The sequence below is a fragment of the Tubulanus polymorphus genome, chromosome 3 (genome assembly GCF_964204645.1).
Source record: "Tubulanus polymorphus chromosome 3, tnTubPoly1.2, whole genome shotgun sequence".
Taxonomy (NCBI): domain Eukaryota; kingdom Metazoa; phylum Nemertea; class Palaeonemertea; order Tubulaniformes; family Tubulanidae; genus Tubulanus; species Tubulanus polymorphus.
The window spans coordinates 11,286,581-11,311,992 of NC_134027.1; the positions used below are offsets into that span (position 1 = coordinate 11,286,581).

The following is a 25,412-nucleotide window of genomic DNA, read 5'->3' on the forward strand; positions in this document are numbered from 1 at the left end:
TGTATCGATAGCATAGGCAACGAAGAGGGAGAATGAAAATTAAGCAGAGGGTTCATTACGCACGGTAGATTTTGGAGCATTCCCGATATTGTAACTCCGATAATGAGACGTCGGTTGGGATATCATCGGAGCAGTCCGTATTCAAGATGGCCGTCAATTTAGATGGAGTTCTCGATCAAACGCTACAAGAAACGATCAAATCCAGTCGGATTTTAGTCGTCGGAGCTGGTGGAATCGGTTGTGAATTGTTGAAGAATCTCGTGCTTACCGGATTCAATGATATAGAATTGGTTAGTGCGCGAAATTCACCTCGCAATCCCTGTCAATCGCATTGAAAACAAAGCCGGCTTTATTTGAATCGGGTGTCCATCCAATTCAAATCAAATCTATATAGTGTCTACACTGCGGTGTATCTTTGTTTGTTTTTGTTGGTGTTGTTTTAGTTTGCATTGTTTGGATCTTGCTTTCCCAAGACTCAACCTGGTAAAAGTGCAGATCTGCACCTCTCCGTGTAAACGGTTCAATCAATTACATTAAATATCATTGTTTCAGATTCAAAATGTCATCAGCAATTCATACATTGCCATTGGTTAATTTTAATATATCTTCACTAGAAAGATTTAGCCTGGATACTGTCATTCAGTAGATTGCATCAATCACGAGAGGTGCGGATCTGCACTTTTACCCTAAACCTATTTGATTATTCATTTAACCCAACTTTGGGATGGCTTAAGTTTGATGTGTTGCCCGCACAGGCTACTACAAAGCCAAGCATTAGTTAGTACTAAAGCCTATTTATTTTTGATTGTCCACGATCTTTTTGGGGTATTTCGCTTAATTTTGGGTGTGCATACCTCAAATAGGTCTTACGTAGGCCTACGTATAAATTGGTGTGTGAGGAATTGTAAGCCCCAGTTGACCTACAACTTAATGTCCTTCAATATTGAGCGATTTTTTTCATGCAATACATGGACATTTATTTTCTCCACTTTAGATTGATCTTGATACAATCGATGTTTCCAATCTCAACAGACAGTTTCTGTTTCGGAAGGAACATGTTGGAAAATCAAAGGCAAAGGTAGGCTTATCATAATAACCATAATATTCACAATAAGGCATTGTGTAATGAAAAAAATAATGTTAAGTCAGAATACTCAGTATTCTTGAAGATGACTATAGAATATTGTCAAAAGGGTATCCACTGCTAAAGAGAAGCTGGTTCGCTTGATGATAACTTACTGAAAATGAAATGATTAAATGATATGGATCCGTGGTTTCACATCGACTTAGTAGTTTTCCTTCTAAAAGTCCAAGGTCTAGAAAACTAGAAGGCAGGGTTCAAAAGAAAAGGAGGCTTTCTGAAATGATACATCCGAAAAGATGCGACTTCCATGATTATGGTGTAGAATTTGCAGGTTGTTGGGCCTAAAAAACCCAGCCCCCTAAATCTGCCTCTGAAGGGTGAGAAAGAGTTAAACCTGTAACGGTCAGTGGCAGTGGTTTGACACTCGTTTTAGGGAGGAAAAGAATCCTGGCCTGATTCATTGGATTCAAAGGGGACAGAAAGCTTTCTCATTGAATTCTATATAATGGCAATAACCCATCCAGAAGATTCAGCAGTGGTTCCTTATGTTTTCCTTATATGCTTCGATGTAAAAACGGTTTGGTTTTATTCTGCATTAAGGTTGCCCGTGAAAGCGCCCTGAAGTTTAACCCACATGTGAACATCAAAGCAATCCATGATAGCATCATAAGGTAAGGGCAATCGTTGAGTACTTCGGCATGTACACGAATTGAATCCTCTATTCAATATTCGTTGATATTTCAGCCCAGATTATGGCCGGGACTATTTCCGAAAATTTGAAGTGGTGATGAATGCTTTAGACAATAAAGGTTAGATAATCATATAAGTCTTACCAGGTAGTTCTATTATTTCTAATGGATCATATTTTAATTCAACGATTTTAATTCATATTTCAGCCGCTCGGAATCATGTTAATAGAATGTGCTTGGCTGCCAATGTGCCCCTGATAGAAAGCGGTTCTGGTGGATACCTCGGTCAGGTTACTGTGATAAAAAAGGTAGCGCCATTGATAAGTTTGAAACCCACTGTATACAGAAATTATAAGATTAACCCTTTCAGTGCTGACTAATTGCTATGCTATGCCTATAGTGCTGGAGATAATTTGAAGATTTTGAAAAATCCCACCAGTATGTTGAATAACGGGAATACCACTATAATGCATCTACACCGTGGTGCGGTGTATCGTTAGTTACTAATATTCAACTGTTTGCTGTGCTGCCATCTTTCAGTAGAGATAATTTCAAAAACTAATTGTTGATTACATCAATACACTGCAGTCCGGTGTATTAGCAAAATCCATCCATCACTGATTCATTAACTGCAATGCAGTGAAGACGGACTGAAAGGGTTAAGAACATATTTCATTTATCAAAAATTTATATCAAAAGACACAACGTTACAGACTCTCTCTCTAGAGACCATTGTCAGGTAGCACAACTGCTTTGATTTTAGTGTTATGATTGAATAAATGTGGTGATATAAATGTGATGTTAATTATAAGGATGATAATTATATCATCATAATTATGTCATCCTCTCGAGGCAATGAAATAAAATTCCTATGATGGTGTATTCACGTTTGATATCGTGATTACAGGGTGTTACCGAGTGTTATGAATGTCAGCCAAAAGCGGCACAGAAAACGTACCCCGGTTGTACGATAAGGAACACACCATCCGAACCGATACATTGTATAGTGTGGGCGAAGCATTTATTCAAGTAAGTTTCTAATCGACTTAAGAAGGAAGTGATTTAGCTCATAGCTCAAATAACATAATGGTTATTTGGAATACTACATGTAACACGGAACAGGGAAATGGGGAAAAACTGAAATGATAATTCCCCGTTTGGAAATATTTGGGAATTAGAAAAATTTTCCATATATTTCGGAAATTGATTTACATTCCATGTTTTGCATTTGCCAAGTACAATTTTCATCAGCAATTTCCTCAGAGAATCACCTTAATCAACCAGTCGCCACTAAAATGTTGACTAGCAGGATGATGCTGTGTGTTCATTTCCATTTGGGAAAATTGAAAAATCACCCATGAAATACTTAAGAACCTGGGACTGTTTAATTCATATAACTGTGGGAACCATAATACTAAAGTAACTAGAAATATTACATTTTTGACGGACGAAGGAAATATTTCTAGTATTTTGAATAAACTTATTAGTCATTCAACAATTTTTTGAAAAAAAGTTTGGTGATTCGAATGGTTCATTGATTAAACTCTTGATTTCAACAGTCAATTATTCGGCGAGTCTGATCCGGACGAGGACGTATCTCCAGACGCGGCGGATCCCGAGTTGGTCGCGAACGCCGGTCAAGCGGCGCTGCAGTCGGAATCGAGAGACGACGGAAACGTCGACCGAGTGTCCACGCGGGCCTGGGCTGCCGGCACCGGGTACAACGCCTGCAAAATATTTAATAAGGTATTACGAGAAATCGTGATGAATGGAATTAATTCAATTTGTGAGAAATCCAAATCAAATATTCTATTTTACACGACACTTTTATTATTCACGTAAAATTTTTTTTTGTTGGAGATCAAACATCTCCGCACTAAGCTTGTGTGAACGTATAGAGAAAGGCTCATGTATAACTGGTTCATAGTTAGCATGTTAGTTCCCCGATACAATAATACATGCGGTATTTGCAATCCTTCTCTTTACAGTTATTCAAAGATGATATCAAATATTTATTGTCGATGGAGAAATTATGGGAAAAGCGACGAAAGCCGGTACCGCTCGACTGGGACCATTTAGACGATCTAGGTATGTTAATAAATCACCCAAAAATTTTTGTACGGATTTGTACCCGGACACTTAGCGTACATAAGTTAGGAGGTTGTCGTATTAATAGTGTGGTAGGCGTAATACAACTAGGACCATCTATACCGGGATTGTCAAAATCAAAATTTCATGAGATATTGAACTTATATCCATCTATCCGTTAATTTCAAGGGGAAAGTTCTGCCGTCATGCAAGAGGGATTGAAAGACCAGAAACTATGGTCGATAAGCGAATGTAGAGACCATTTCCAAGAGAGCGTCAAGAACTTGCGAAACGCGTTAACGAAACAGGGTGAAAATGGCATGCTCGTCTGGGACAAGGTAAATATGAGCGGATTTATCTTTTCGCGCCGGGTATCGAAACGTTTGTTTTACCGGATATGCTAATTTCCTAGTGGTATCGATTTGTTTAGGATGATGAGCCCGCGATGGACTTCGTTACTGCCGCAGCCAACATTCGAGCTCATATATTCGGCATTCCAACAAAGACGAGATTCGATATAAAATGTAAGCGAGCTTTTCGGTTTCTTCGGAAATGAGGTCTGTGTAAGCGATTGTTGGAGTCATCGGTTTTGATTTAGCCATGTTTTGATTCAAACCTGTTTGATGGCCGCGGATTTGTCAGTTCGTAAAGGCCTATTCGTATATCCAGAGATGTTTTAAGTCAGTTATATTGAACCAGAGTTCATTGGTTTTCAGGAGGGGTGGATCCCGGGGGACTTGTGAGACTTGTACAAGTCCATCAAATATATTGAGTGCCCTTTTCTATTTTTTGTTAACATAGATTATTGGGCATTTCGGTGTAGTAGTGCCCCCAATATTGCCTTTTTGGAATTCATAGTGCCCTTTTTGGAATTGATAAGTTCCTCAAAATTGGTCTCTAGATCCAACCCTTGTGTTATCCCATGGAGCCACGTTATGGTTGCATGTATCCATATGGTGTGGGGTTCAGGGTTGGTGGGCATGGTTTACTTTATTTGACATCAGCTACAAATTTTCTGTTGTGTGGAAACTTTGTTTCCGGTCCTTAACGGGATATGTACATAGAGATTCTGGATTCTATTTGCAGCGATGGCTGGTAACATAATTCCTGCTATAGCCACGACCAATGCCATAGTCGCCGGACTCATAGTATTAGAAGGAATCAAAGTATTGAAAGGACAAATAGATAGATGTAAAACGGTATGTATTGCTCGTGAAATTAGCGTACTGGACCCAGTTCTGTGGTCAGTTCTATAGTTCTAGGTTGCCACACTAGACCGAGTGTGCAGGTTTGCCATTCGAAAACTTGTGGCACCAATTAGATTGCTCGTATGATCGTTGAGGCAAATGTCACGAATAAACTATAGACAGAAAAACCTGGGCTAAGATAAAAAGGGATTTCCGATTGGCTAATAATGAGATCCTCTCAGCTGAGCAAGTAGCTGAGCACTCAGACTAATCAGTCAGGGTTTCAAATCATGGCAAGTCTCAATGCAGTCAGGTTCGAATCACGAGGAGGATGATTCCTAGCTTAATGGGAGAGCTGAAAAATCATCTAGCTGTACGGAAAGACAAAATATGATTTATCAGGGTGCCTCAAATGTGGTTTTCACGAATTTTTTTGGCCCTTTTGGCAGATTGGGCCCTAGCAAGGAGAGCAAATCAAACTGATCAGGAGTGAGCCTGTTAAAACCTGTCTCGGATTCCCCAGTATTTGTTTCTAATATGATGATCGTAATGTATTTTAGATATACATGACTCGTAAACCGAATCCTCGGAAAAAGGTGCTCATTCCGTGTCAACTAGTGACGCCTAATCCGAAGTGTTACGTTTGCGCCGAGGAACCGGAGGTCACCGTGCGGCTCAACATGAAACACTTCACCGTGAAAATGTTCGAAGACCGCATTCTGAAGGGGCAGTTGGGCATGGTGGCTCCGGATGTCGATATTAATGGCACGATTTTGATCTCAAGCGAAGAAGGTGAAACTGAAGGTAAGAACTACCGGTACTAATGTAATGCGGGTTCAATCTAGAGCATGGGCCCGCACCAATCAGACATTCGATATGTTATTTATCATTCTTTCAATTTTTGATTCACTTAAGAAGTCATCTCAGTACGATAACCGCACTCAAACCTGGTGAACGGATAATAGGATAAAAACCCACTATGTACAATTAAAAGAATTTGTAATCGAGAATACGACGTTTCGATCTCACACTACAGCGCACTACTGCAAGCTTCAAACAACAATATTAGTTATTTAAATGCCACACTTTCAGAAAAATACTTCACAGTACAGGTACAACGATAATAAATGTTTGAAGGGGGGTCGTTGCAGGCTGTAGGTTAGTACCTGAATGAATCCGAGCGGGGCAGTTGCTGAGTAATTTATCTTTAACCCGCTCATCAGTGGTTCCAGTCAAATCACGGGTTTTACCGGTATGCGTTTGAATCTAGGTAGCAACGAAATTTCTTTGGTTGATGGTTCTTCGTTTCATTAGAGAGGAATCCTCAATGCCCTTAGTGGTGCTCAGCTGGTTGGGGGATTGAACGAAAATTTCAAAAACTTAATCATTCCTCAGTATATAGAGCTGCTGACTGTTTTCAATATTCTGTAGTCTCTAGAGAAATTACTTGATTTGTGTTTGAAGCTTTCAGAAGTAAAAAAAATTGTTACCGAAGGTCTAACCGTTGATTGCTGAATATAATTTGAACATTAACGAAATGTTCCCGTGTTAGCTTGGTACTGATAGCACTTTGCTAATGTTGCCGAATGACTGTTGTTTGTGATCTTTGTTTGCAGAAAATAACGACAAGCCATTAGCAGATTTTAACATTCGCGACGGCACTCAACTTAAATGCGACGACTTTCTGCAGGAATACAAATTAGCGATAAATATATATCACGTGTAAGTTTGCAGGTACTGGGACAACATTTCAGGGCCTTACAGGGTACTTGCCCTCCAGAAATTTCAGATAAGTACCCTGCTTGCAAATGATATTGCTATATCCAATAGAAATTTTAATGTTCATGCTTAGATTTCAATCCTTCACTTAGGCCTTAACAGAGTTTCTGTTAGGGCAATACAAGGATAATTGTTATATCAGTTTTTGACTTCAGGTAACTGCCTTTTACGCATTTCTCTGCCCCTGTCCCCCCCCCTCAATGGTTAATATGTTGTATTATTTAATCAATGTGTCTATTTTGTATTGCAGGGATGAATTGGAAGATCAGAAGGAGTTTGAATTACTCGGTGATATAAGCGATCTGGCTCCGAAACCATCGACGTCGGGGGTTTCCACTAACGGCAGTAAATCGGAGAATACCTCAGGTATGAATTTCACGACCCTATACATGCACGATTAAACTGAGTTCAGTCATCAGTTAAGTCATCAAGGTTTGGTTCCATAGTCGCGACTTAAGTCCCAAAAATTGTCTTAAAACTAAAGACTAGTCTTAAGTTGTTAGATTGGTTATAGAACTAACGATAGTCTTAGTCTGGTCACCAGAAGCCAACACCAGTTTTCGTGCTAGCAGCCCTCGTATCCAAATCTGCCCTTCTCAAATTAAGTGCCCATTCCAATTTTCAGGTCCATTTCCTTCGAACAATTGTAGATCCGCCCTAGTTCAGTATATCATCAATACCGGTAGATCATCGATTTCGTTCGATATTTCAGATGACGTCGATGCTCAACCGTACAGTAAAGATGACGATGTGAATGATGATGACGACGACGATGATATTGAGATGATCGTACCAGCCGACACGAACGAACAAACGTCTGACGTTGGTAAAGGCAAGAAACGAAAGGCTTCCGACGACGACGTACTTCCAATCGATAATAAAAAGACGAAACAGTCGCAGAACGTGCCGATTGTGGACGATAGCGACGACGATGTAGTTACTTTAGATTAATTCAAATTATTAGCCGCGATTGCACGAGCATTTTTGGTCTGTGCCAGATTTGGCCCGGAACAATTGTTCACACAGGTTCCTGTTTAGCCCGACAAAAAATGTTGGACCAGGCCTTTAGCACGGGTCGAATGATTGCATGTGATTTGCAAATTGTTATGGAAGTGACTCACTTTGCTTTGGTATTGAGTGGATGGCTTACATGTGAACGCACTCTCTAATTAAGCACAGGGCAAATTTGACTCTGGCCTATCCGGGCCAAGTCATCGCCGTGTGATCGCGGCTAAATGACCTAAGTTTGCAGTTCTCGGTCTAAATTCGACTGGATAGTCACATAATACTTACAAATCAAGTATCATAATTTCAGTTTCTGATATGTTATCAACGCGACTTTAGAACTGGCTTCTGGGTTCATTTCCACATTTCAAAGTTGAGATTTACCCAGTACAAAGAGAGGAACCTAGATAATACGAATCTGGGGCCCGTTGCTCAAAAGTTGGTTTAAGATAACCAGTGGATAAATACCATAGTAACAATGAACTTTTTAATTGTCACTCTAACCAATTTTTGAGCAACTGGCCCCTGGTGGGTGAAAGTGAATTTGTCGTATTCTAAATGGGTTTTGTATTATCCAAATCTTGATTGATATTGATATCTCAGCTGGGACATGCTGGAAATCATCATCAGGTAAACAGATTCGTCTTTAAACAGAATCGTATAACCGAGGTTCAACCGTATTTGAAAGTCGTCTGATTTTATAATATGATTTCGGAAGTGTTTCCAGATAGACTGAGCGTATTTTGATATGTTTATTATCCATCATCATATATAAAATCTAAAAAATCTCGTCTGATTTTACTGGTTATTCTGTCTAGACTGCAGTCAGTGATGTAAGTTTTCATTTGATGATATTTTTTTATCGGGACTACGCGCGTAAATGTTAGACCCCATAAATTTAAGGCAGCTTCCGCGTTGAACATCCTCCCAGATAGGGTAACGGTATCCACTAGTCGAATCTTAAACCACAACTGTGGAACTGGATTCAGGTTGTAATATTGTCACTCAGTAGTATCCTACAGCTGTCGAACTGAATCCAGATTGGACTTGATCTTATATATATTTATATATTTTTTAAATATTTTTGGTAAATTTTGTAATTGTGTGGATTGATCATAACTATACTAAGCATTTAAGTGTTCAGGGTTCCCGTACTAGTGAATGACAAAGGGCAATTTTAGCAATAAGGTACATTACCTGAACTAATGAAGCTATCGATCGGCTACTACTTGAAACCATTCCCCTTAGGCTTACGATACATAATCACCAATCTACAAGTTGCCGTCTCGGGTCTCATGCGAGTATTTTTGAATTGAGAATGAACTTCAAACATAGGATATTTTATCGCAGCATTGACCGACAGTAAATTTTTCCTGGTTTTGCGCTCAGAAAATGTCTAGAGTGGATGGTTCCGGGCTGATTGATACATGGGCGATTATGTCATGTACGTTTGCCGCGTCGGCTTAAGTTACATCTCGGCAGATTCTTCGGCTATAATTGAAAAGTCTAATCAGTAAATGACGGCAAATTGATTTATCGTATTAAGTACGATAAATCAATTGCGCATACTACAAGTATCATGTCATTAATCCTGTCCATTTTCGGTTAAGCGCATGAAGGAGGATCGTGCCCGTGCATTTCTATTGGTACATTTTGTTGTTTTTTATCAGACCTGTCGAATATGTATATATATGTACATTTAGTGTCAATAAATTTTTGTACGGAATGTTTTTATCTCGTGTGTATTTATATGCCATATGGTCTCTAGTCAGTTGGAGGCAGTTTTATCGATTTCGGTATTTCGTTCCGGTACTGTGGAAACCTCTTTAATCGGAGTAATTACGCTCATATGACTCATTGGAGCAGTGAGTCGGGGAACACGGACATACGTATGTCTTGACTGAATAGAATGGGTTCACCCACCGCCTCTCCGAGTCAAATGCCTTATCCACAGAGCCACTAAGGATGGGACAAATTATTCTTTTAGTCTGGTTTGATTCTGCATATTTGGGGTGGATACTTTTGCTTATTGCCCTGACATGTAAATTGTTTTCCCTGACTTGATTTGTTAATTATCCAATCAATTAACGCTGCAGAGTCAAATACGTAAGACAGAGATGGAAACTGTTTGATTATTATATACGTGATCTAGCAGTCCCAAACAAATTTCCCTGAATTTTAGTTTTCTTACAAGATTTCCTGAAAAGAAAATTCTTTCACTTCCCCTGATTTCCAGGTAAGTGGCCATCGTGACATTGCATTCATCAGTCACCCAAATCCATTGATATGTGATTGTCAAAGGTATTTGTTTTGATTTGGCCATCTTTCAAGTAAAACTGAAATTCCTTGAACATCATGACTGCCTATTTCGCCCATATAGTCCTTCCTCAAAATGATGGGAAATGGCCAATATTTCATATTTGCACTTGAGCGTGGCCCCAAGATAGCATAGCCATACAGGTCTGCAATGTCATAGATGAAAAAACAAGAGGATTTCATTTTATTCCTATCTAGCAAAATACCAGATACTGTACCTGCCTATACTAAGATCATTTAAAAGTCACTAAATCTATGTTATTGCCTAAGACAAACTAACATCATAAAGGTGTATTGAGATAAAACCTTTCTGAATCATTTGACTACATTTATTGGGCTTGATGAAGCATCACCATCGATTTAGACAACTAGACATCTACCTTTCAGTCCATTTTGGTCTAACTATTGCGGTCCAAAAGGACATTTTTGGTCCGAATTCTGAGGCCATTTTGCCCGCTTCAAACGGGCAAAAACCCATTTGGCACCATTATAAATGGTTGGTCAGGGTCAAACACATTTGTGTGATTCTGGCTTAACATTCAAACTTCTCTCATCAGGTGCTCCATTTCTAGTGGAAGTTTCTGCACCCAATGCCACACGTCTGTGCTCCGTCTTGTGTTTCTAGAGATACAAACTAATGTTTGAAGGGCAACAATTTGCACATATACCACATTCACAGGATGATCAATTAACCCTGCACATGGCTCGAAAGGTACTGGGTAATGGAAAAACAGCCAGTGAGTGTACTTGATGATTGTGCTTAGAGAGTAAAGCCATATGAATGGATTATGTCAACTAAAACCAAATAACAACATAACAATAGAAAATTTCAAGGACATAAACCATTTTATTTACGTTTAGCGAAATGAAATGCAAGATATATTAATTAAGATGAAACGGTAAATCTATTTACGTGTTATCTCAATGCACATACGACAAGTACTCTCCTAAGTCACACGATAATGAAAGCTCATTGAACACATGCACTTTACGTCATACGATAATGAAAGCTAATTCAAAGCATTATTCTTTAACGCACAAGTGGCAGTTGTTTAGTTCACTTAGTGTTGCCGAAAGATTTTTTGTATTTCAAATTTAAGAACGAGATCTGCGCTCTACTCTCCAACGTTGCCAACTCCGCTACTGTTGGGGCGAGCATCTCGACGTGACCTTTGTAACCAGATCCTGAAAATTTTAGATAATGAAAATAAGATGTATAGCTGGATACTCAACAGAAAAATGAGGATACTATGATATATATATACCTGTATCGACGCGTTTTGTTCCGTAAGTGACCTTTCCGTCGAATTCGTTGACGGGTATTTTAAAGTCTGCCTGGACCTGGTCGATTGTGACGCCTAGATGATCTTCAACGTCGTTCAACAGCTGAAAAACACAGAAATCCATAACCGTAATCATGATAAGACATTTGGGTATCCGATCTCGAAAAGAATAATGTGACACATTTGAACTATCCCTGCGATGATAAACCCACGAAGGTTTCAATCCTCAGTCCGAACCCATCCCTCTCAGATAATCAATACTAAGAATAACCGTAGAATAGCCACACTTGGACGTGGAGATTAGATAATCAGTTTAAAACCAATCCATTACATGTACAAGATCTAAAACTCTTTCGAACTCTTGTGGGTGATGATCTCTAGTCAGAGTTCGAAATGTTATCTTTTGATTTTGATTTTTGATAAATGTAATCCGCTTTTAGTCTTTTTTTAGCTTTGCATCAACTTATTTCTCAATACTTGATCACCATACTTCCAATGTTTGATTATCCCGGATTCATACTGACTGCTATGGATTGTTGACCTGAAACTTGATCTAAGTAACTAAATGACTTAAGATTCATCCAGTCCTCAAAGTGGCTGGTTCGTGGTGCTCCGTATACTGCGTGTACTGAGAACTCCAGAGGGTCGTGACTACTAGGATGTCAGTGAAGATTAAGACAGCTTATCAACAAAACTGTTTTAAACTGTTATCGCTAAGATTTCACACAAACATGAAAATAACCAAAAGGGGTGGTTCCACGTTGCAGATAATACTTGAGCAACTCGTGAGGTGTCTTACCTGTGGCTCATTGTACCATATACAGCAACCTCCTTGATCGGTGAGTCTTGTATTATAACAACCCTTACCGCGGTTACTGCAGTTACTGTGGTACCAGACCTTTTCTTTACAAGCGCTCACTAAGGAAATGGCCAGTCCCATACGATCGGCGCGTCCTACCCGTCCGATTCTGTGCACGTAGTTCTGCTTCTCGTCGGGCATCGTCACGTTTATCACTGGAAATATTACGCAAGAACGTTATGCAAGGTACGAGTCTCGAGCGGTAGAAATCCAATAGAGCTAAGAACTGAATAGGCCTGAAACCAGGATGTTCCAAGCACAGTAATATCCAGTAATACCAAAATCTGAATGAATGAATAGATGAACTACGGTAGATATCCTTTTAGGAAAGCTTATACCATTGTATAATCTTTCTTGCAATTTGTTTTTATGTTGTTGTTCCAACGGTATCTTAATGATTTAATTAGTTTTATTGTAACCTCTATGATTATTTTACAGGTGCTATATAAACAAACAAATTATTACAATTATTACTATTTCTTATCGTTATTATCATTATTATCATGAATGAATCTATTTTCTCAAGTATATAAACATCGTATCATATCGTATCATAATTGCAGCCATGGACTCTAAAACGTTTTAGAGTCCATGTTGCAACCAAATAACGAAGGCAGGTCAGCTTAACTACAGCGATTAACTACATATCAATTGAAAATTTACATATTTGAGGAGGACACCTCCTAGTCCTAAGAGCTGTACACCTAGAGGGGGGCTGTATTTGGACAACTTTCGAACCAAAAGGAACCTTTTAGGCAGAGAATTCGAAATGAGATATCAAACTTTGGAGAACTGAATGAATGAGCAACTTACCGAACGGTAACCCAGAGACATCTATACCTCTCGCCGCTACGTCAGTACAAATCATAAATCGAACTTCGTTCTTTTTGAATCGTTCTAGATTCGCCTTACGCTCCGGGGGTCTTCTATCGCCATGGAGACAAACGCAGCTCAAATCTTTGTTACGACCTTTTGGACCTGGAAATTGACGATTGAAATATTAATGCAATTGATTAATTAGTAAATTACTAACCGCAGCCGCCAAACTCTGTGAATGTTATCAATAACAGTGACCGAGGGTCTGTTGAGGTTAAAAGGCCCCCCCCCCCCCGAATAATTAGTACACAAAGTGCGCAGCGCAGTTTTCGGCTTGTGTGCGGGTGATGCAATTTACAACTATTTCGGTCATAATAGCGTAATATCTGGCCGCTGCACGGACTGCCATTGATCTGTTTTCAATTGCTGCGGACCTTGTAGCGTAGCAACAATGGTCCGATATTTTTGTAAATGGAGTGATTGTTTTTTAGAAAGAACACGACTTAAAAACGTTCACCAGTGTAAAACTTTTTTATTTTTCAAGATAGACCATCACAACCGGTGAGAAACTTGTTGGAAATGTTGTGAAGTTTTCATTCATATAAGTTATTGTAAACGGAATCTGCTGTCTTTGAGAGAATTTCCAATTTCTTCCGACTTGACAGATTTTCGTCCAATCTGCGAAATGGTGTTTTGAGAGCTAAAAAAGCTATTCATACTTATTTTGTATCATCGATTCGCAAATTTTTAAAATAAAATGATGGTAACGACAAATTTTTGATAATAACCGCTAGACGATGTTACGGCTTCAGAAATGAAGTTAATTGTTGCCAGCGATAATTATCAGAACTCGCGCGCGCGTAGTTACGGCTGTCTTCGAATGTTCGTAATGCAGATTTTGCTGTTTGCCAAATACCTATAGTAACGTGTTTAATATTTTTCGACGTGGTGCAAAGTGGTATTGATGGTAATTAGTCAACAGCTGAAATGTTGTGGTTTCATTTCAATAAATTTATTTGGATAACAAATTCCATTAGAGGACTTAGTCATTTTTTTTTTCATCTACGGTATTATTGGCTTTATCGGTTTGAATCATGGTGGTGGCAGAGTAACTTGGTAATGACATCCTGCCTTGGGATTAATGAAAAACCACTAAGGATACAAAATTTATATTCAGGAATATCTCATCGGAACTGGTATATGGAAGAAAAATGTTCAAAATTAATCAGTTATTTGATGTGAAGACCCATCAATAACAAATGTACGCATCAAAGTAACTGGTCACAAAAGCAACAGCTACAGTTCGCAGCTCTGCTGATTAGAACTATTATGTTACCTCCGCCTAATTGTATGAAATATTTTTCTAAATTGTCGCAGTCCAACTTCGTTCGACAGAAGATCAACGATTTTTCGATCTTGTGTTCTTTAATACACCGAAGTAAATATTCGCCTTTCAGCATCTTCACCGCTTCGGATAGCATCTCTAAAATGATAAATGGATTCATCGGAATTAATTATCGTCGAAAATCGGAAAATCTTTTTTCGACGGCCGACGACGCACGATTCGTCAAAACACACCGCGTCGTCGCGAACGTTACCTCGATTCATCAAATCGGATTTTGAATCGTCGTCGATGAAAATTAGTAGCGTTTTTCTGTTTGGAAATCGATTCGATTCACATTTGTCAGCATAATCAGCGTTCGCAAAGTCTTCACAACACAAATACTATTTATCAGCTGTCAAATGTGCGAACGAAAAGATTTCATTAATTAGTGATTGATGAGCGATATACTCGCACGATTCTCCTCCGAAGAATATCCTTTTTCTCGAGCGCCTGAAAAATGTCTTTTTTTTCTCTCGTTTTTTTTTCTTCTTGATACCGCATCAGAAAATTTGAAAGATTATCAGATATACTATTGTAGATAAATGTACTTCTGCCATTCATATGATCGATACAGGCGCGCGTGGCAATGTGATAAATGAATAACCGCAATATATTACCACGAAATTTATCTCAGATTAGAATCAAACATTTGGATTCACACTATATTTTGGTCTCTTTAGCCCGACGCAGATGTTTGCGATCCACCTTATGATTGTTTAATCGCAAGATTTTTTTTGTACGAGCCATCGGTGACAACGGTTTTCTGGTTCATGCATGAGGCAACTCCAAAATTCCCATGCATTAGTTCCCATTGCATTTAGGATATGTTGTATCTAGGGGCAATAGCTAAATTTTGTCAAGGCAACTTTTTAAATTTCCACCCCGTTCCTCAAGTAATGAGGTCATCTTCAAGGTCATGTTGCTTGAAAACAACTTTTAGTGCGTAGTTCTGTTGCTAGGTGGCACACTTAGCTCATTTTTGGACTGCACATCTAGACCCCCATACTAACATTGAACCAAAGTTTTATCACGATTAACCCATTTTTTAACGAAGCTAAGTAGCCGCTAGCCGTAGACAATCTGACCCACAGACAGATGACACCAGGAGACAGACAGACAGTATAAAAATGAGAGTCTCGTAATAGAAGCCCGTAAACCAACCATCATTAAGGTGTGTGGTGACGTCTGGAGATGATTTCATTGCATCATCGCTTCAAGGTAGCAAATCAAACTTGTCTGATATTTTCAAAGGTGTGCAGGCTACATTACAGGTATTCTGAACGATACTCCAGCAGCAGCCAATCAGAATGCAAGATGAAGTGGAAACAAGCCAGCATCACACTGGCCTATGTTTTTGGCTCAGGCCTAATCTGGCATAGGTGCCAAATGGGCCCGTGCCCGTTTGACTTGGGCCAAATTTGACCCAACCAAATATGTCAGACCTTAGCTTGGAACCCATGGGTAAGAGTTAAAACTAATGAAACCAGTCCCTAGATGGTTCCCTACCCGTACTGCCAAAAGATTTTCAGCTTTGTTACAAATATCCTGTTAGGCTGTACCTTTTGATTTAACAGACGTCATGGAAGGCAGTAGTTACCCAAATGACCACCAGTTTTGACAGGGTTTATAGCGAGTCTCAATAGTCCTTAAAGGTACTCACTCACAAATGTGGTGCTATGTATGTATATCCATACCATTATTTACTTTTGGGCTTCAACGAGTTATGTTGTGTTGATAATGAGGGCCGTGAGCTTTGAAATGATAAGAAAATTGTCAATTTCGCCTTACAAAAATGCTTAAAAAGTGCTTCAGTGGTTTATCATGCGCCCTATTCGGTTGTATATTCTATGTTAGTGGTTAATAAAACTGTGGGAGTAATCATGACAGTCTGTCAGAGGATGATGACTCCAAGATAACGGCAGACGCTGGATATTTTTCATTACACTGATTGCTTTCAACCATATAGGTTGACCATATAACTGTTAGCGATCATCAGTTCTTTGGGTAGGTCCTGCAGCATGTCTTCATTACTTTTAACCATAGAAGTGTATTCTATGTTTAAACGCAGATGTTTGTGACGTATAAGGATCTAGATGGCTAGTATGATACATGGGGAAAGTGGGAGTTTAATGAGTGCATTTTCATTCTGTGCTAAAATCACTTTGAAAAAACAAGGCGCAATAAAATAGTTTCCAGTTTCTAGGCGCCGTATTGTGGCAAGGCCTCCATTGTTGCGATAATTTTCGCCCTTTTTGGAACAGTTTTTTTGATTGAATATATATCAATAAGTGAAACCAAGCACGGCATGTTTTAACGCGTCAAAAATTTCGCAAATTCAGTTCACCTATATTACCAATTTTCAAAGAGGTTAAAGACTGTTTGAGTTTATGAGATGTTTCATTAGCAATATTCATTTGTGATACTTGTTCTATTCAACACCAGTTGTTTGTTGTTTGTTTGTTAAGGTCACCACCAGTGCAGTAAACCACACTAGTCGTGGGCAAGGGAAATTCTGACAACTGATCCAGTCTAGATGCTACAGTTCTTTTTAAGCAATTTAGGAACCGAATGATTGACTCAGAAGATGTAGCCTATTGGTAACAGTCTTATTCATTACAACAAATTACATGAAGATACATTTTCTTCTTTACTATTATGGTATGTACCGGTTTAAAACGAATTTGACAATTACGAACTGGTCTTACAGTAAATGTCCTTTATAATGCTACTATTGAGACTAACAAAAAACATGGCGCTGTAAAGAATGGTATTTTCCTTGAATTTGAGTAAGATTGAGCTGATCTGCTCTCCGGAAAATGATGGCATTAACTGTGAGCAATGGCGTTAAAGAGGATGCATTTATGAGACTTTGCCTGTAGACAATTTCAATTAGAATGTGAAGCAAACCCTTATGCAATGAATACCTTCTTTTAAAAACAAATTTTCTTATGCACCCATTGATCCTTTAGGTTTTCCACGGGGAAACCGTCGCGAAGACCGCGCAATGCTCTCTCTAAGAACCCTCCAGCGGTATCTGATTGAAGCAGTAGCTACTTGATATAAATATTTAACCGCGGTGTTCATCAGCGTAACAGTCGGGATATCTCTGTGGGATAGGTATTCGACAGACAAATTGAAATCACTCATTCATAATTGATTGATTGATTGACTGGGTGACACCGCTACGGGCAATGGACAGTCGGCGGGGTCTGTATTATTGACTTTATTTCGATCATCATTCCAGTGTAGAAGTGTGGTGCAAGCAACTCATTCTGCACTTCTGCAATGTTTCATTACTTTTCATATAAACGTAATTTGATGTACGAGCAATTTCCCTCATTACGTTAAGATCTTAAATTAGTTGTTAATCTAATGTTGTGGTTTGACTCGCACAAACTGAGGCTCATCATTATCGAGACGTGCCTTTCTCTGAGACAGTGCCCTTCTGTTATATGGTATGAGCACTTACAAGCCATTATTCACATTTCAACGACTCTTCTAATGATAGCATTACCATTTCAGGACTGCATAAATAGCATTGGAATTGGAATGGGTAGAGAAACCCGAAGAAAGGCAGTTCTATTGGATATAACAATAATGTTTGCCAAAAGGGGCACTTAACAAAAATTCTGGGGGTAACTGCTACCCCTGCTCCGCTAGGTACGGCCCTGCATTTGGAGTATCTGAAGAGAGCTGAAACCATAGTAGCAAATCTAATGAAGCTCAGGACCTGCTTAATATCCAATGGATGCATTCTCACTCTTGAAAGTCATTGGGTTCAGAGCTCCGACAACCTGAGAGACTTATTCCTCATCAACTCTGTCAAATAGTCCAAATTTAGCTTTGACCATCCTTTTAGTCATAGTACCTTATAAGAGTGTATACAAAGGCGAGCAAAAATGTATAAAAAAACTAACTCCAGAACCAGCAAATACGGAGATGTTTTGAGGAGAAATGCGATTACGAAGAAAAAAATGGATATGCACGTAATATTAATACATTACGTAAGAAGAAGGCATCAATCAAATTGATTTCTGTCCTATTTGAATTAGGCAACAACAGACAAAATTGCCATTCCCTGACATTTGGTGGGATTACAGCAAGAACATTCATCAGGCTCCGCGGGTAACAAAACTAAATCTGATTGAAGTTGTAAATTGCATGACAGTCACATAAAATAGACCAACTCAATATTGGAGCGCAATATTTTTGTATAGGTTTTCTTACAAAATTCTCTTACCACAGCCATGCGGGAAAAGGAACAGGAATATTGCGACAATATTTTGCTGATGTAAAATATCACGTTTACGAAAATAACGGACACTCCTGGATCTCGGCACCGAAGCAGATAGAGTACGGTAGCTTTTTGTATTTTCAATCGTCATGAGTTTTTCGAAAAACGCTTTCGTACGAATCCATCACAAACAAAATTGAAACAGTTCATCAGTCCTCACGCTCTATTTCAAAATGTCTTTCACAATTTGTTCAACAACTTTGTTGTTGTAAAAAGAAAAATCAGTTCAGTTTGTTTTTCGCGCATGAATTGGCGAGCAGAGCTTGTAAGAATGTTTTAATTTATCGAAACAATGCTTTCGACTGATCATGTGTGTGATGCAGCAAACTAGTAGACGCTTATAATCCCAGCCCACTGCGAAACTTCCGTTCGAATTTTAACGAAGAGGGGCATGAACTCGTCCGCGCCGGATATACCGGCGGTCAAGCGGACGGATTCGTAGCGCCAGTATTTGAAGAACGTATCAATCACTAATTTTCACGGTGATGACGGAATATTGACATAAAGATTTACGAAGGAGTCCTATACATGTGTATCATTTATCAGCTAATTGATTTACGCATCTCGCACACTTGTGCGAATTCACAAACCAGTCGACCTTTTCCTTCAGGCCGATCGATGTAGATGGACAAAATTGATAGAAATTCGTCGGAGGATGTGCGCATCAACGCGTTAATTACAAAGTCCTGAAATTCTTTTCAAATAGTTATTCAGCGAAGGAATGCGATAAGCTAACTGCGACTGCAGGTGGAACGCGCGCGCGGCATAGCTTCACTAAGCTAATAAAGTTACTAGCTGGCTGATATGATTGCTTATGGCAAATGACCAAACCTGATGTGTATAGCCGCGATCGCACAAGCATTTTGCCCTGGAACGACTGGTCACACTAAATGCCAAATAGGCCCGTGCCTGTCATGCTTGACTACAAACGTCGAACCAGACCCCAACCCAAATTTAAGCACAGGTCAAATTATTGCGCATGAAATCCAGAAGTGACTCACTTCGGGAACCAGTTCACAGCTTAGATCCCGGCTAATATTTCTTTTGCGTTTGAACAGTAAATAATGCCTCATTTGGCAGCAACATTCGGAATGGAGATATCTGACCGGATACTCAGTTGATGTTCAGGGAAATTGTTTTCCAAACAATTTGAGCAGTCGTCTGATACTGAATAAACCACGGTCTGTTGCCGTAGTATATTTCATCGGTTGATCTCAAATTCATCTTTTGAAATGACGTGTAACAATCGCATTTCATTGCGATTCAATCACATTACGATCTTCAAAAGGATCGCATCAATTCGAGATCTGAGGGATGTATATAAACACACGCGATACATGAAAGCGCATAAATTGAACCGACGAATTTCCGAATCGTGCTGCGCAGGAATTTTTGGCAAACGAACGCGAAAGCGCGCAGTCAAAACATCCGATAAGATTGCCGGCGTGTCGTAAAACGTCATAAAATGACAATGCCGATTCATTAACAACATATTACATTGATATAGCACGCGACGTTCAATCGGATGGGATTGATCTTCGGAATGATAATTAGTCGTAAGCAAAACCACTATCGACGTCGTCTCGGTACACGGCGGTTGATCGTAAAATCTCGAATTAAAAGCTTTCATATAAATCGCCCAGCATCGTAAACAAATTACCGACGTTACATCGACACGATTGTCTTCTTCGCCATCGGGTCAGGAAACCGTAAAGGCGATTTTGGCGCGATGAAATTACTCTCGTTAAAACGACAACTCCCTCTCCCTCTCCCTCTCCCTCTCCCTCTCCCTCTCCCTCTCCCTCTCCCTCTCCCTCTCCCTCTCCCTCTCCCTCTCCCTCTCCCTCTCCCTCTCCCTCTCCCTCTCCCTCTCCCTCTCCCTCTCCCTCTCCCTCTCCCTCTCCCTCTCCCTCTCCCTCTCCCTCTCCCTCTCCCTCTCCCTCTCCCTCTCCCTCTCCCTCTCCCTCTCCCTCTCCCTCTCCCTCTCCCTCTCCCTCTCCCTCTCCCTCTCCCTCTCCCTCTCCCTCTCCCTCTCCCTCTCCCTCTCCCTCTCCCTCTCCCTCTCCCTCTCCCTCTCCCTCTCCCTCTCCCTCTCCCTCTCCCTCTCCCTCTCCCTCTCCCTCTCCCTCTCCCTCTCCCTCTCCCTCTCCCTCTCCCTCTCCCTCTCCCTCTCCCTCTCCCTCTCCCTCTCCCTCTCCCTCTCCCTCTCCCTCTCCCTCTCCCTCTCCCTCTCCCTCTCCCTCTCCCTCTCCCTCTCCCTCTCCCTCTCCCTCTCCCTCTCCCTCTCCCTCTCCCTCTCCCTCTCCCTCTCCCTCTCCCTCTCCCTCTCCCTCTCCCTCTCCCTCTCCCTCTCCCTCTCCCTCTCCCGCTCCCGCTCCCGCTCCCGCTCTGAAATTTGCAAAAACAATTTTTATTGGTTCAAGCGAAAACGACTGTACAAATGACACAACGTTGTGACATTCAGCGACACAGCCAGCGTATCGCGTATCTCATCATCACCGTCTTCATCATCATCATCGATTCCTAGTCTGGGAATAATAAAAGCCTCGTGAACGTGACGTCTTTAGATAATAAGTCGCATCTTCCAACTAATAGCGATGATGATCATTACGAAGCCACATATAGGCGTGTAGAATTAGTAAGATAAGTGACTTGTTATTGGTTCCCCCATACTCACTTGGAAAAATTATTCAATTAACATGTTGTTTTCCACTTACAGTTTTTGCTTCCGCACCCTCATTTGCGGTTTACCCCACACTCAAATCAACCTCAGATCTAAATCCAACCTGCATTTCAGAGCTTTTATTATTGATTTCACCGAACTAGAAATACCGGCCCAACTGTTTACGCGAGCGCCTGTTTGGCCTAACCTAAAACTTCTTGTGTTTTACTTACAATTGGTTCCAGAAGTGACGCATTTCGATTTATTTTGTTTAGTATGGAGTGAGTGTGATTGCGCTCGCTCGCTAATTAGGCACCGGCCGAATTGCGATATCATCTCCGCGTTATCGCGGTTCTTAAATTTAAAATAATTCACCGAGCGTCACCTAACTGGAAATGACTGAAGGAAGCGACCGAATGAAAGTTGACACCAAAAACTAACATCGGGATGGAAAGTGTATTCAACTTCGAATCTGATTAATCACCGGTAATATCCTCGTTGTCGTAGGGGCAATGAAATTTAGTATCACAGACGAGTGCGCGAGTGATAAATGACACGATCAAAAACCGTGTTTCCATTTAGTGTTCGACTGTTGTAAAAATCGCGAATCCGACGATCCACATCGGTAACCATCACGCACGATGTATCGAGCGCGATGGCTCTCATTAATAAACCGCTGGCTCAATCAACCGTAGGCGCTCTAAACCTTAATTAAGAGTCGAGTTTCGATATGGCCAGTGGACAGCTTATGCCTTGTCGAGAATCAATTACAAACCGTGATCTCGTCGTATCTTATTTGCCCTAATAATTGATTTCTACTCGGTTACATTAGACGGTCTAGCTAGCTTGCTACGCGGTGCGAGTACCGTCTATATTTTCCATCTGATCGTCATCGATCTCGGCGTCGAGCAATAAAGCGGCAACCGAACCTTTCCAAATAATGAACCACGCAGCCAGACGGTTTTTTTTATGGAAGAAGAATTACGCGAGCGCGTTGGTATGAAGTTTATCTGTTTAGATAAGAGGCGGCGATGTTAGATAAATCGATCTCTTTGAATAACTGATAACAAGCGAAATGTTTACCCTTTGTAGTTGATATCATTAAAGAAATCGACGCGTAAATCACTAGCCGTCCCATTAGACGGCGGGTCATTTCTAACTTCATTCCTCAAATAATTGTTCATCATCATCAAAAATAATGATAATAATAATAATAATTCTAATAATAATCTTCATTCTTCAAAGAAATGGAAACACTTTAACATAATATTCATACATAGATATAAATACAAGTATGAATCGTGCCGTTATCAATTGAAGGAATCAAGTGAAGCAAACGCTTGTTGATCTGGGCATCCACACTACACCCACTCATCGCAAATATTCACGGATTCACACACAAGATATAGTATAGTAAACACGGCTGAAAAATAATGACGAAGACGAGATACGTTTCTAGTAGCATTCGTTCGAAAAATGCTTGACAAGTAATAATACGTTGTCATCGGCGCGGTTTTCACCGGGCTCATCGTCGCTGAACTGTTATAAAACCAACAGTGATGAAAACCGACGCGCACCGTCGCAATAACACGGCTAAATGAAGTGCGTCAAATCGTTGACGTATGCTACGTGATAATTGAAGCGTGAAATTTGAAGAAGCCGCCGAAATTGAGGATGAATATCTTTGAACGATGGCCCGTCGACTTGGATCGAGCGTCAAAAATGGTATTTACAACGATATCAAGGTCGGGTTCACGTAGAATGAGGTTAAGCATTAACAATGATCGCCCCTATATATCAAAGGTCGGTTGCCTGAGAATGATTTACGGGGGCATAATTTTTCGACGTAAAGTTGACGCGAAGCATGGTCTTAAGAAGATATGAGGATTCTACGGTCATGTCTGACTGACGAACAACATTTGTTCATCCGAGCATCAAATGTGTGATAGAGCGCGATAACGCAATAACGCACAGAGGGGCAATACGCCTTATGCCCCCTGAGCGCCATGCACCGAGTAAATGCCGATAAACAAGAAACGCAGTATACCGAAATATCGAAACAAGAAAGAAACATTGTTTCCATGTGCAACGATGTCAGAGTAGGGAAACAAGAAATGCAATAACTAATAACGTGACTGATCAAAATCACTGCCAGTTCGATATCACGTGATCACTACAGGCGCTGTTGGTTTGCTTCAGTATGTTTATTGTTTCACAAGTGGGCTTGGGGGGGTATAGTGGGGTTGAGTACGAAACTGGGCTTGGCACTAGGAACTACGCGTGTCAATTGTGTAAACTAACAAATTTGATTCATTAAAACCTTTTCAGTGCATCTACACCCCAGTGCAGTGTATATATCCATATATACATTTTGCTAGTACACCGCATCACAGCATTATTATAAGTTATTGATATTATTAGTTGTTGACAGTGTTAAAAGATGGTAGCATCTGTCAAACAGTAAAATTTCAGTAACTAATGGTACACAGCGACCCAGTGTAGACGCACTAAAACAGTATGGCTGTTATTTTGAAAACTTTCTATATTATCTCAAGCACTTTCAGGTACTAATCGGTGAGCACTGAAAGGGTTAAGGAGGACAACTATAGTACATTGAACAGCAGAACCTAATTAAAAAGAATATGGTTCTAACAAGTTAATCAGATATGAGAAACGAAAAAATTCAATCAGCAATAAATCAAACTAATCAAGCTTTAGCAACCATCACACAAGCATTTATCACCCAGGCCAACTATTCACACGGGTACCAAATTGGCCTTTTTGACCAAAAAAGTTGAACCAGGCCTGTGCCTTATTCAGTATGGGTCAATTTAGCCTACAAATGCTAACTGGTTCCGGAAGTGATTCACTTCACTACGTCAGGGCATTGTTTAGTATCGAGTGAGTGGTTTGCGTGCAGACACAATCTCTAATTAGCTACGCGCCAAATTTGACTCGGGTCTGATCGGGGTAAGTTAGACCCAGGCCGAATCGTTCGCGTGTGATGAAGAACGATTTACTGGCGAGCCGGACCTAGTGGTAGCGTGTCTAATACGCAGTCGATATTAATTCGTCTCGTGCTGCGCTTTGCGAGTTTGATTGTTTAATGGTTATCCGATAATCATAAATACACAAACCATTCCGCACGAAGGAAATGGGCAAATTTGTCTGTATAAACACGCGGGTGATGCGTTACTACTTTAGATCGAGTCGAATGCCCGGGTTAGCCGCCGAATACGTATGTGAACTCCGGTCTACTACCGATACGGCGAATGTTTGTCTGCCCTTAAATGACTCGATTTCCCACAGGTCGTAAAATATTTTATTATCCCACGCATTTCATTTTCACGAAAACGCTTCGAAATTGATTCCACGCGATAAAAAAATAGGAAATGATGATACGGACTATATGAATCATTAATGAATCATTAACGCTTTTATTTCTATTGAACTCAAGTATTTAGTTTACTATAGCGACCTACTGTTTGATTTAATGGTTTATCTTTGAGTTTGACTAGATGTCATTGGGTACAAGTCGAATAAGGATTCAGGGTCCCTTAGTCATAATAGAATTGAATTGTTGAAGGGGCTCACAGCAAATTGGGCATTTACTATATCCCAATATATATCACTATATATTTACTATATATATGGCAAATGAAATGTATATTTCTATTTCTAAGTCAGTTAGAATGAGAAGGTCATTATTGAAAACCAGAATACAATCTAGATTGTTGTACTTTGGGCAGGCTCTACATAAACGGATTATCAAGGTTCTGATTCAACCAAAAATTAGGCCTCGTGCGACCTTCTTGGCCAGGCCAAATTCGCCCCACGTCAAACAGGCACGGGCCCACTTGGCGAACAGTTGACCCAGGAATAATCTGGTTATGGGCCAAAAAGGTTCGTTTGATGGCAGCTCAAGTGTGGTATTTTCTATAACAAACAACACAGACAAACGGCCAT

The 25,412-nt window shown here is 40.2% G+C and overlaps 2 protein-coding genes across 2 annotated transcripts in view; one reads left to right on the forward strand and one right to left on the reverse strand.

The window, feature by feature from the left end:
• The first annotated feature begins 146 nt into the window (after positions 1-146).
• Positions 147-9,551, forward strand: LOC141902523 (SUMO-activating enzyme subunit 2-like). Its single transcript, XM_074790295.1, has 15 exons — positions 147-290; positions 995-1,078; positions 1,685-1,755; positions 1,829-1,893; positions 1,981-2,081; positions 2,681-2,802; positions 3,333-3,519; positions 3,762-3,861; positions 4,051-4,199; positions 4,292-4,385; positions 4,948-5,060; positions 5,609-5,852; positions 6,665-6,770; positions 7,078-7,193; positions 7,540-9,551. The coding sequence occupies exons 1-15, from the start codon at positions 147-149 to the stop codon at positions 7,776-7,778; spliced, it is 1,935 nt and encodes a 644-aa protein (XP_074646396.1). The 3' UTR covers positions 7,779-9,551.
• A 1,584-nt stretch (positions 9,552-11,135) lies between these two features.
• Positions 11,136-25,412, reverse strand: part of LOC141901541 (ATP-dependent RNA helicase DDX1-like) — a 176,269-nt gene continuing 161,992 nt past the window's right edge. The window contains exons 18-22 of the mRNA XM_074788850.1: positions 14,443-14,589; positions 13,104-13,268; positions 12,231-12,445; positions 11,414-11,534; positions 11,136-11,333 (exon numbers count right to left, since the gene is read on the reverse strand). Coding sequence (XP_074644951.1) covers positions 11,206-11,333; positions 11,414-11,534; positions 12,231-12,445; positions 13,104-13,268; positions 14,443-14,589 — 776 coding nt within the window. The 3' untranslated portion in view covers positions 11,136-11,205. The remainder of the gene's footprint in view (positions 11,334-11,413; positions 11,535-12,230; positions 12,446-13,103; positions 13,269-14,442; positions 14,590-25,412) is intronic.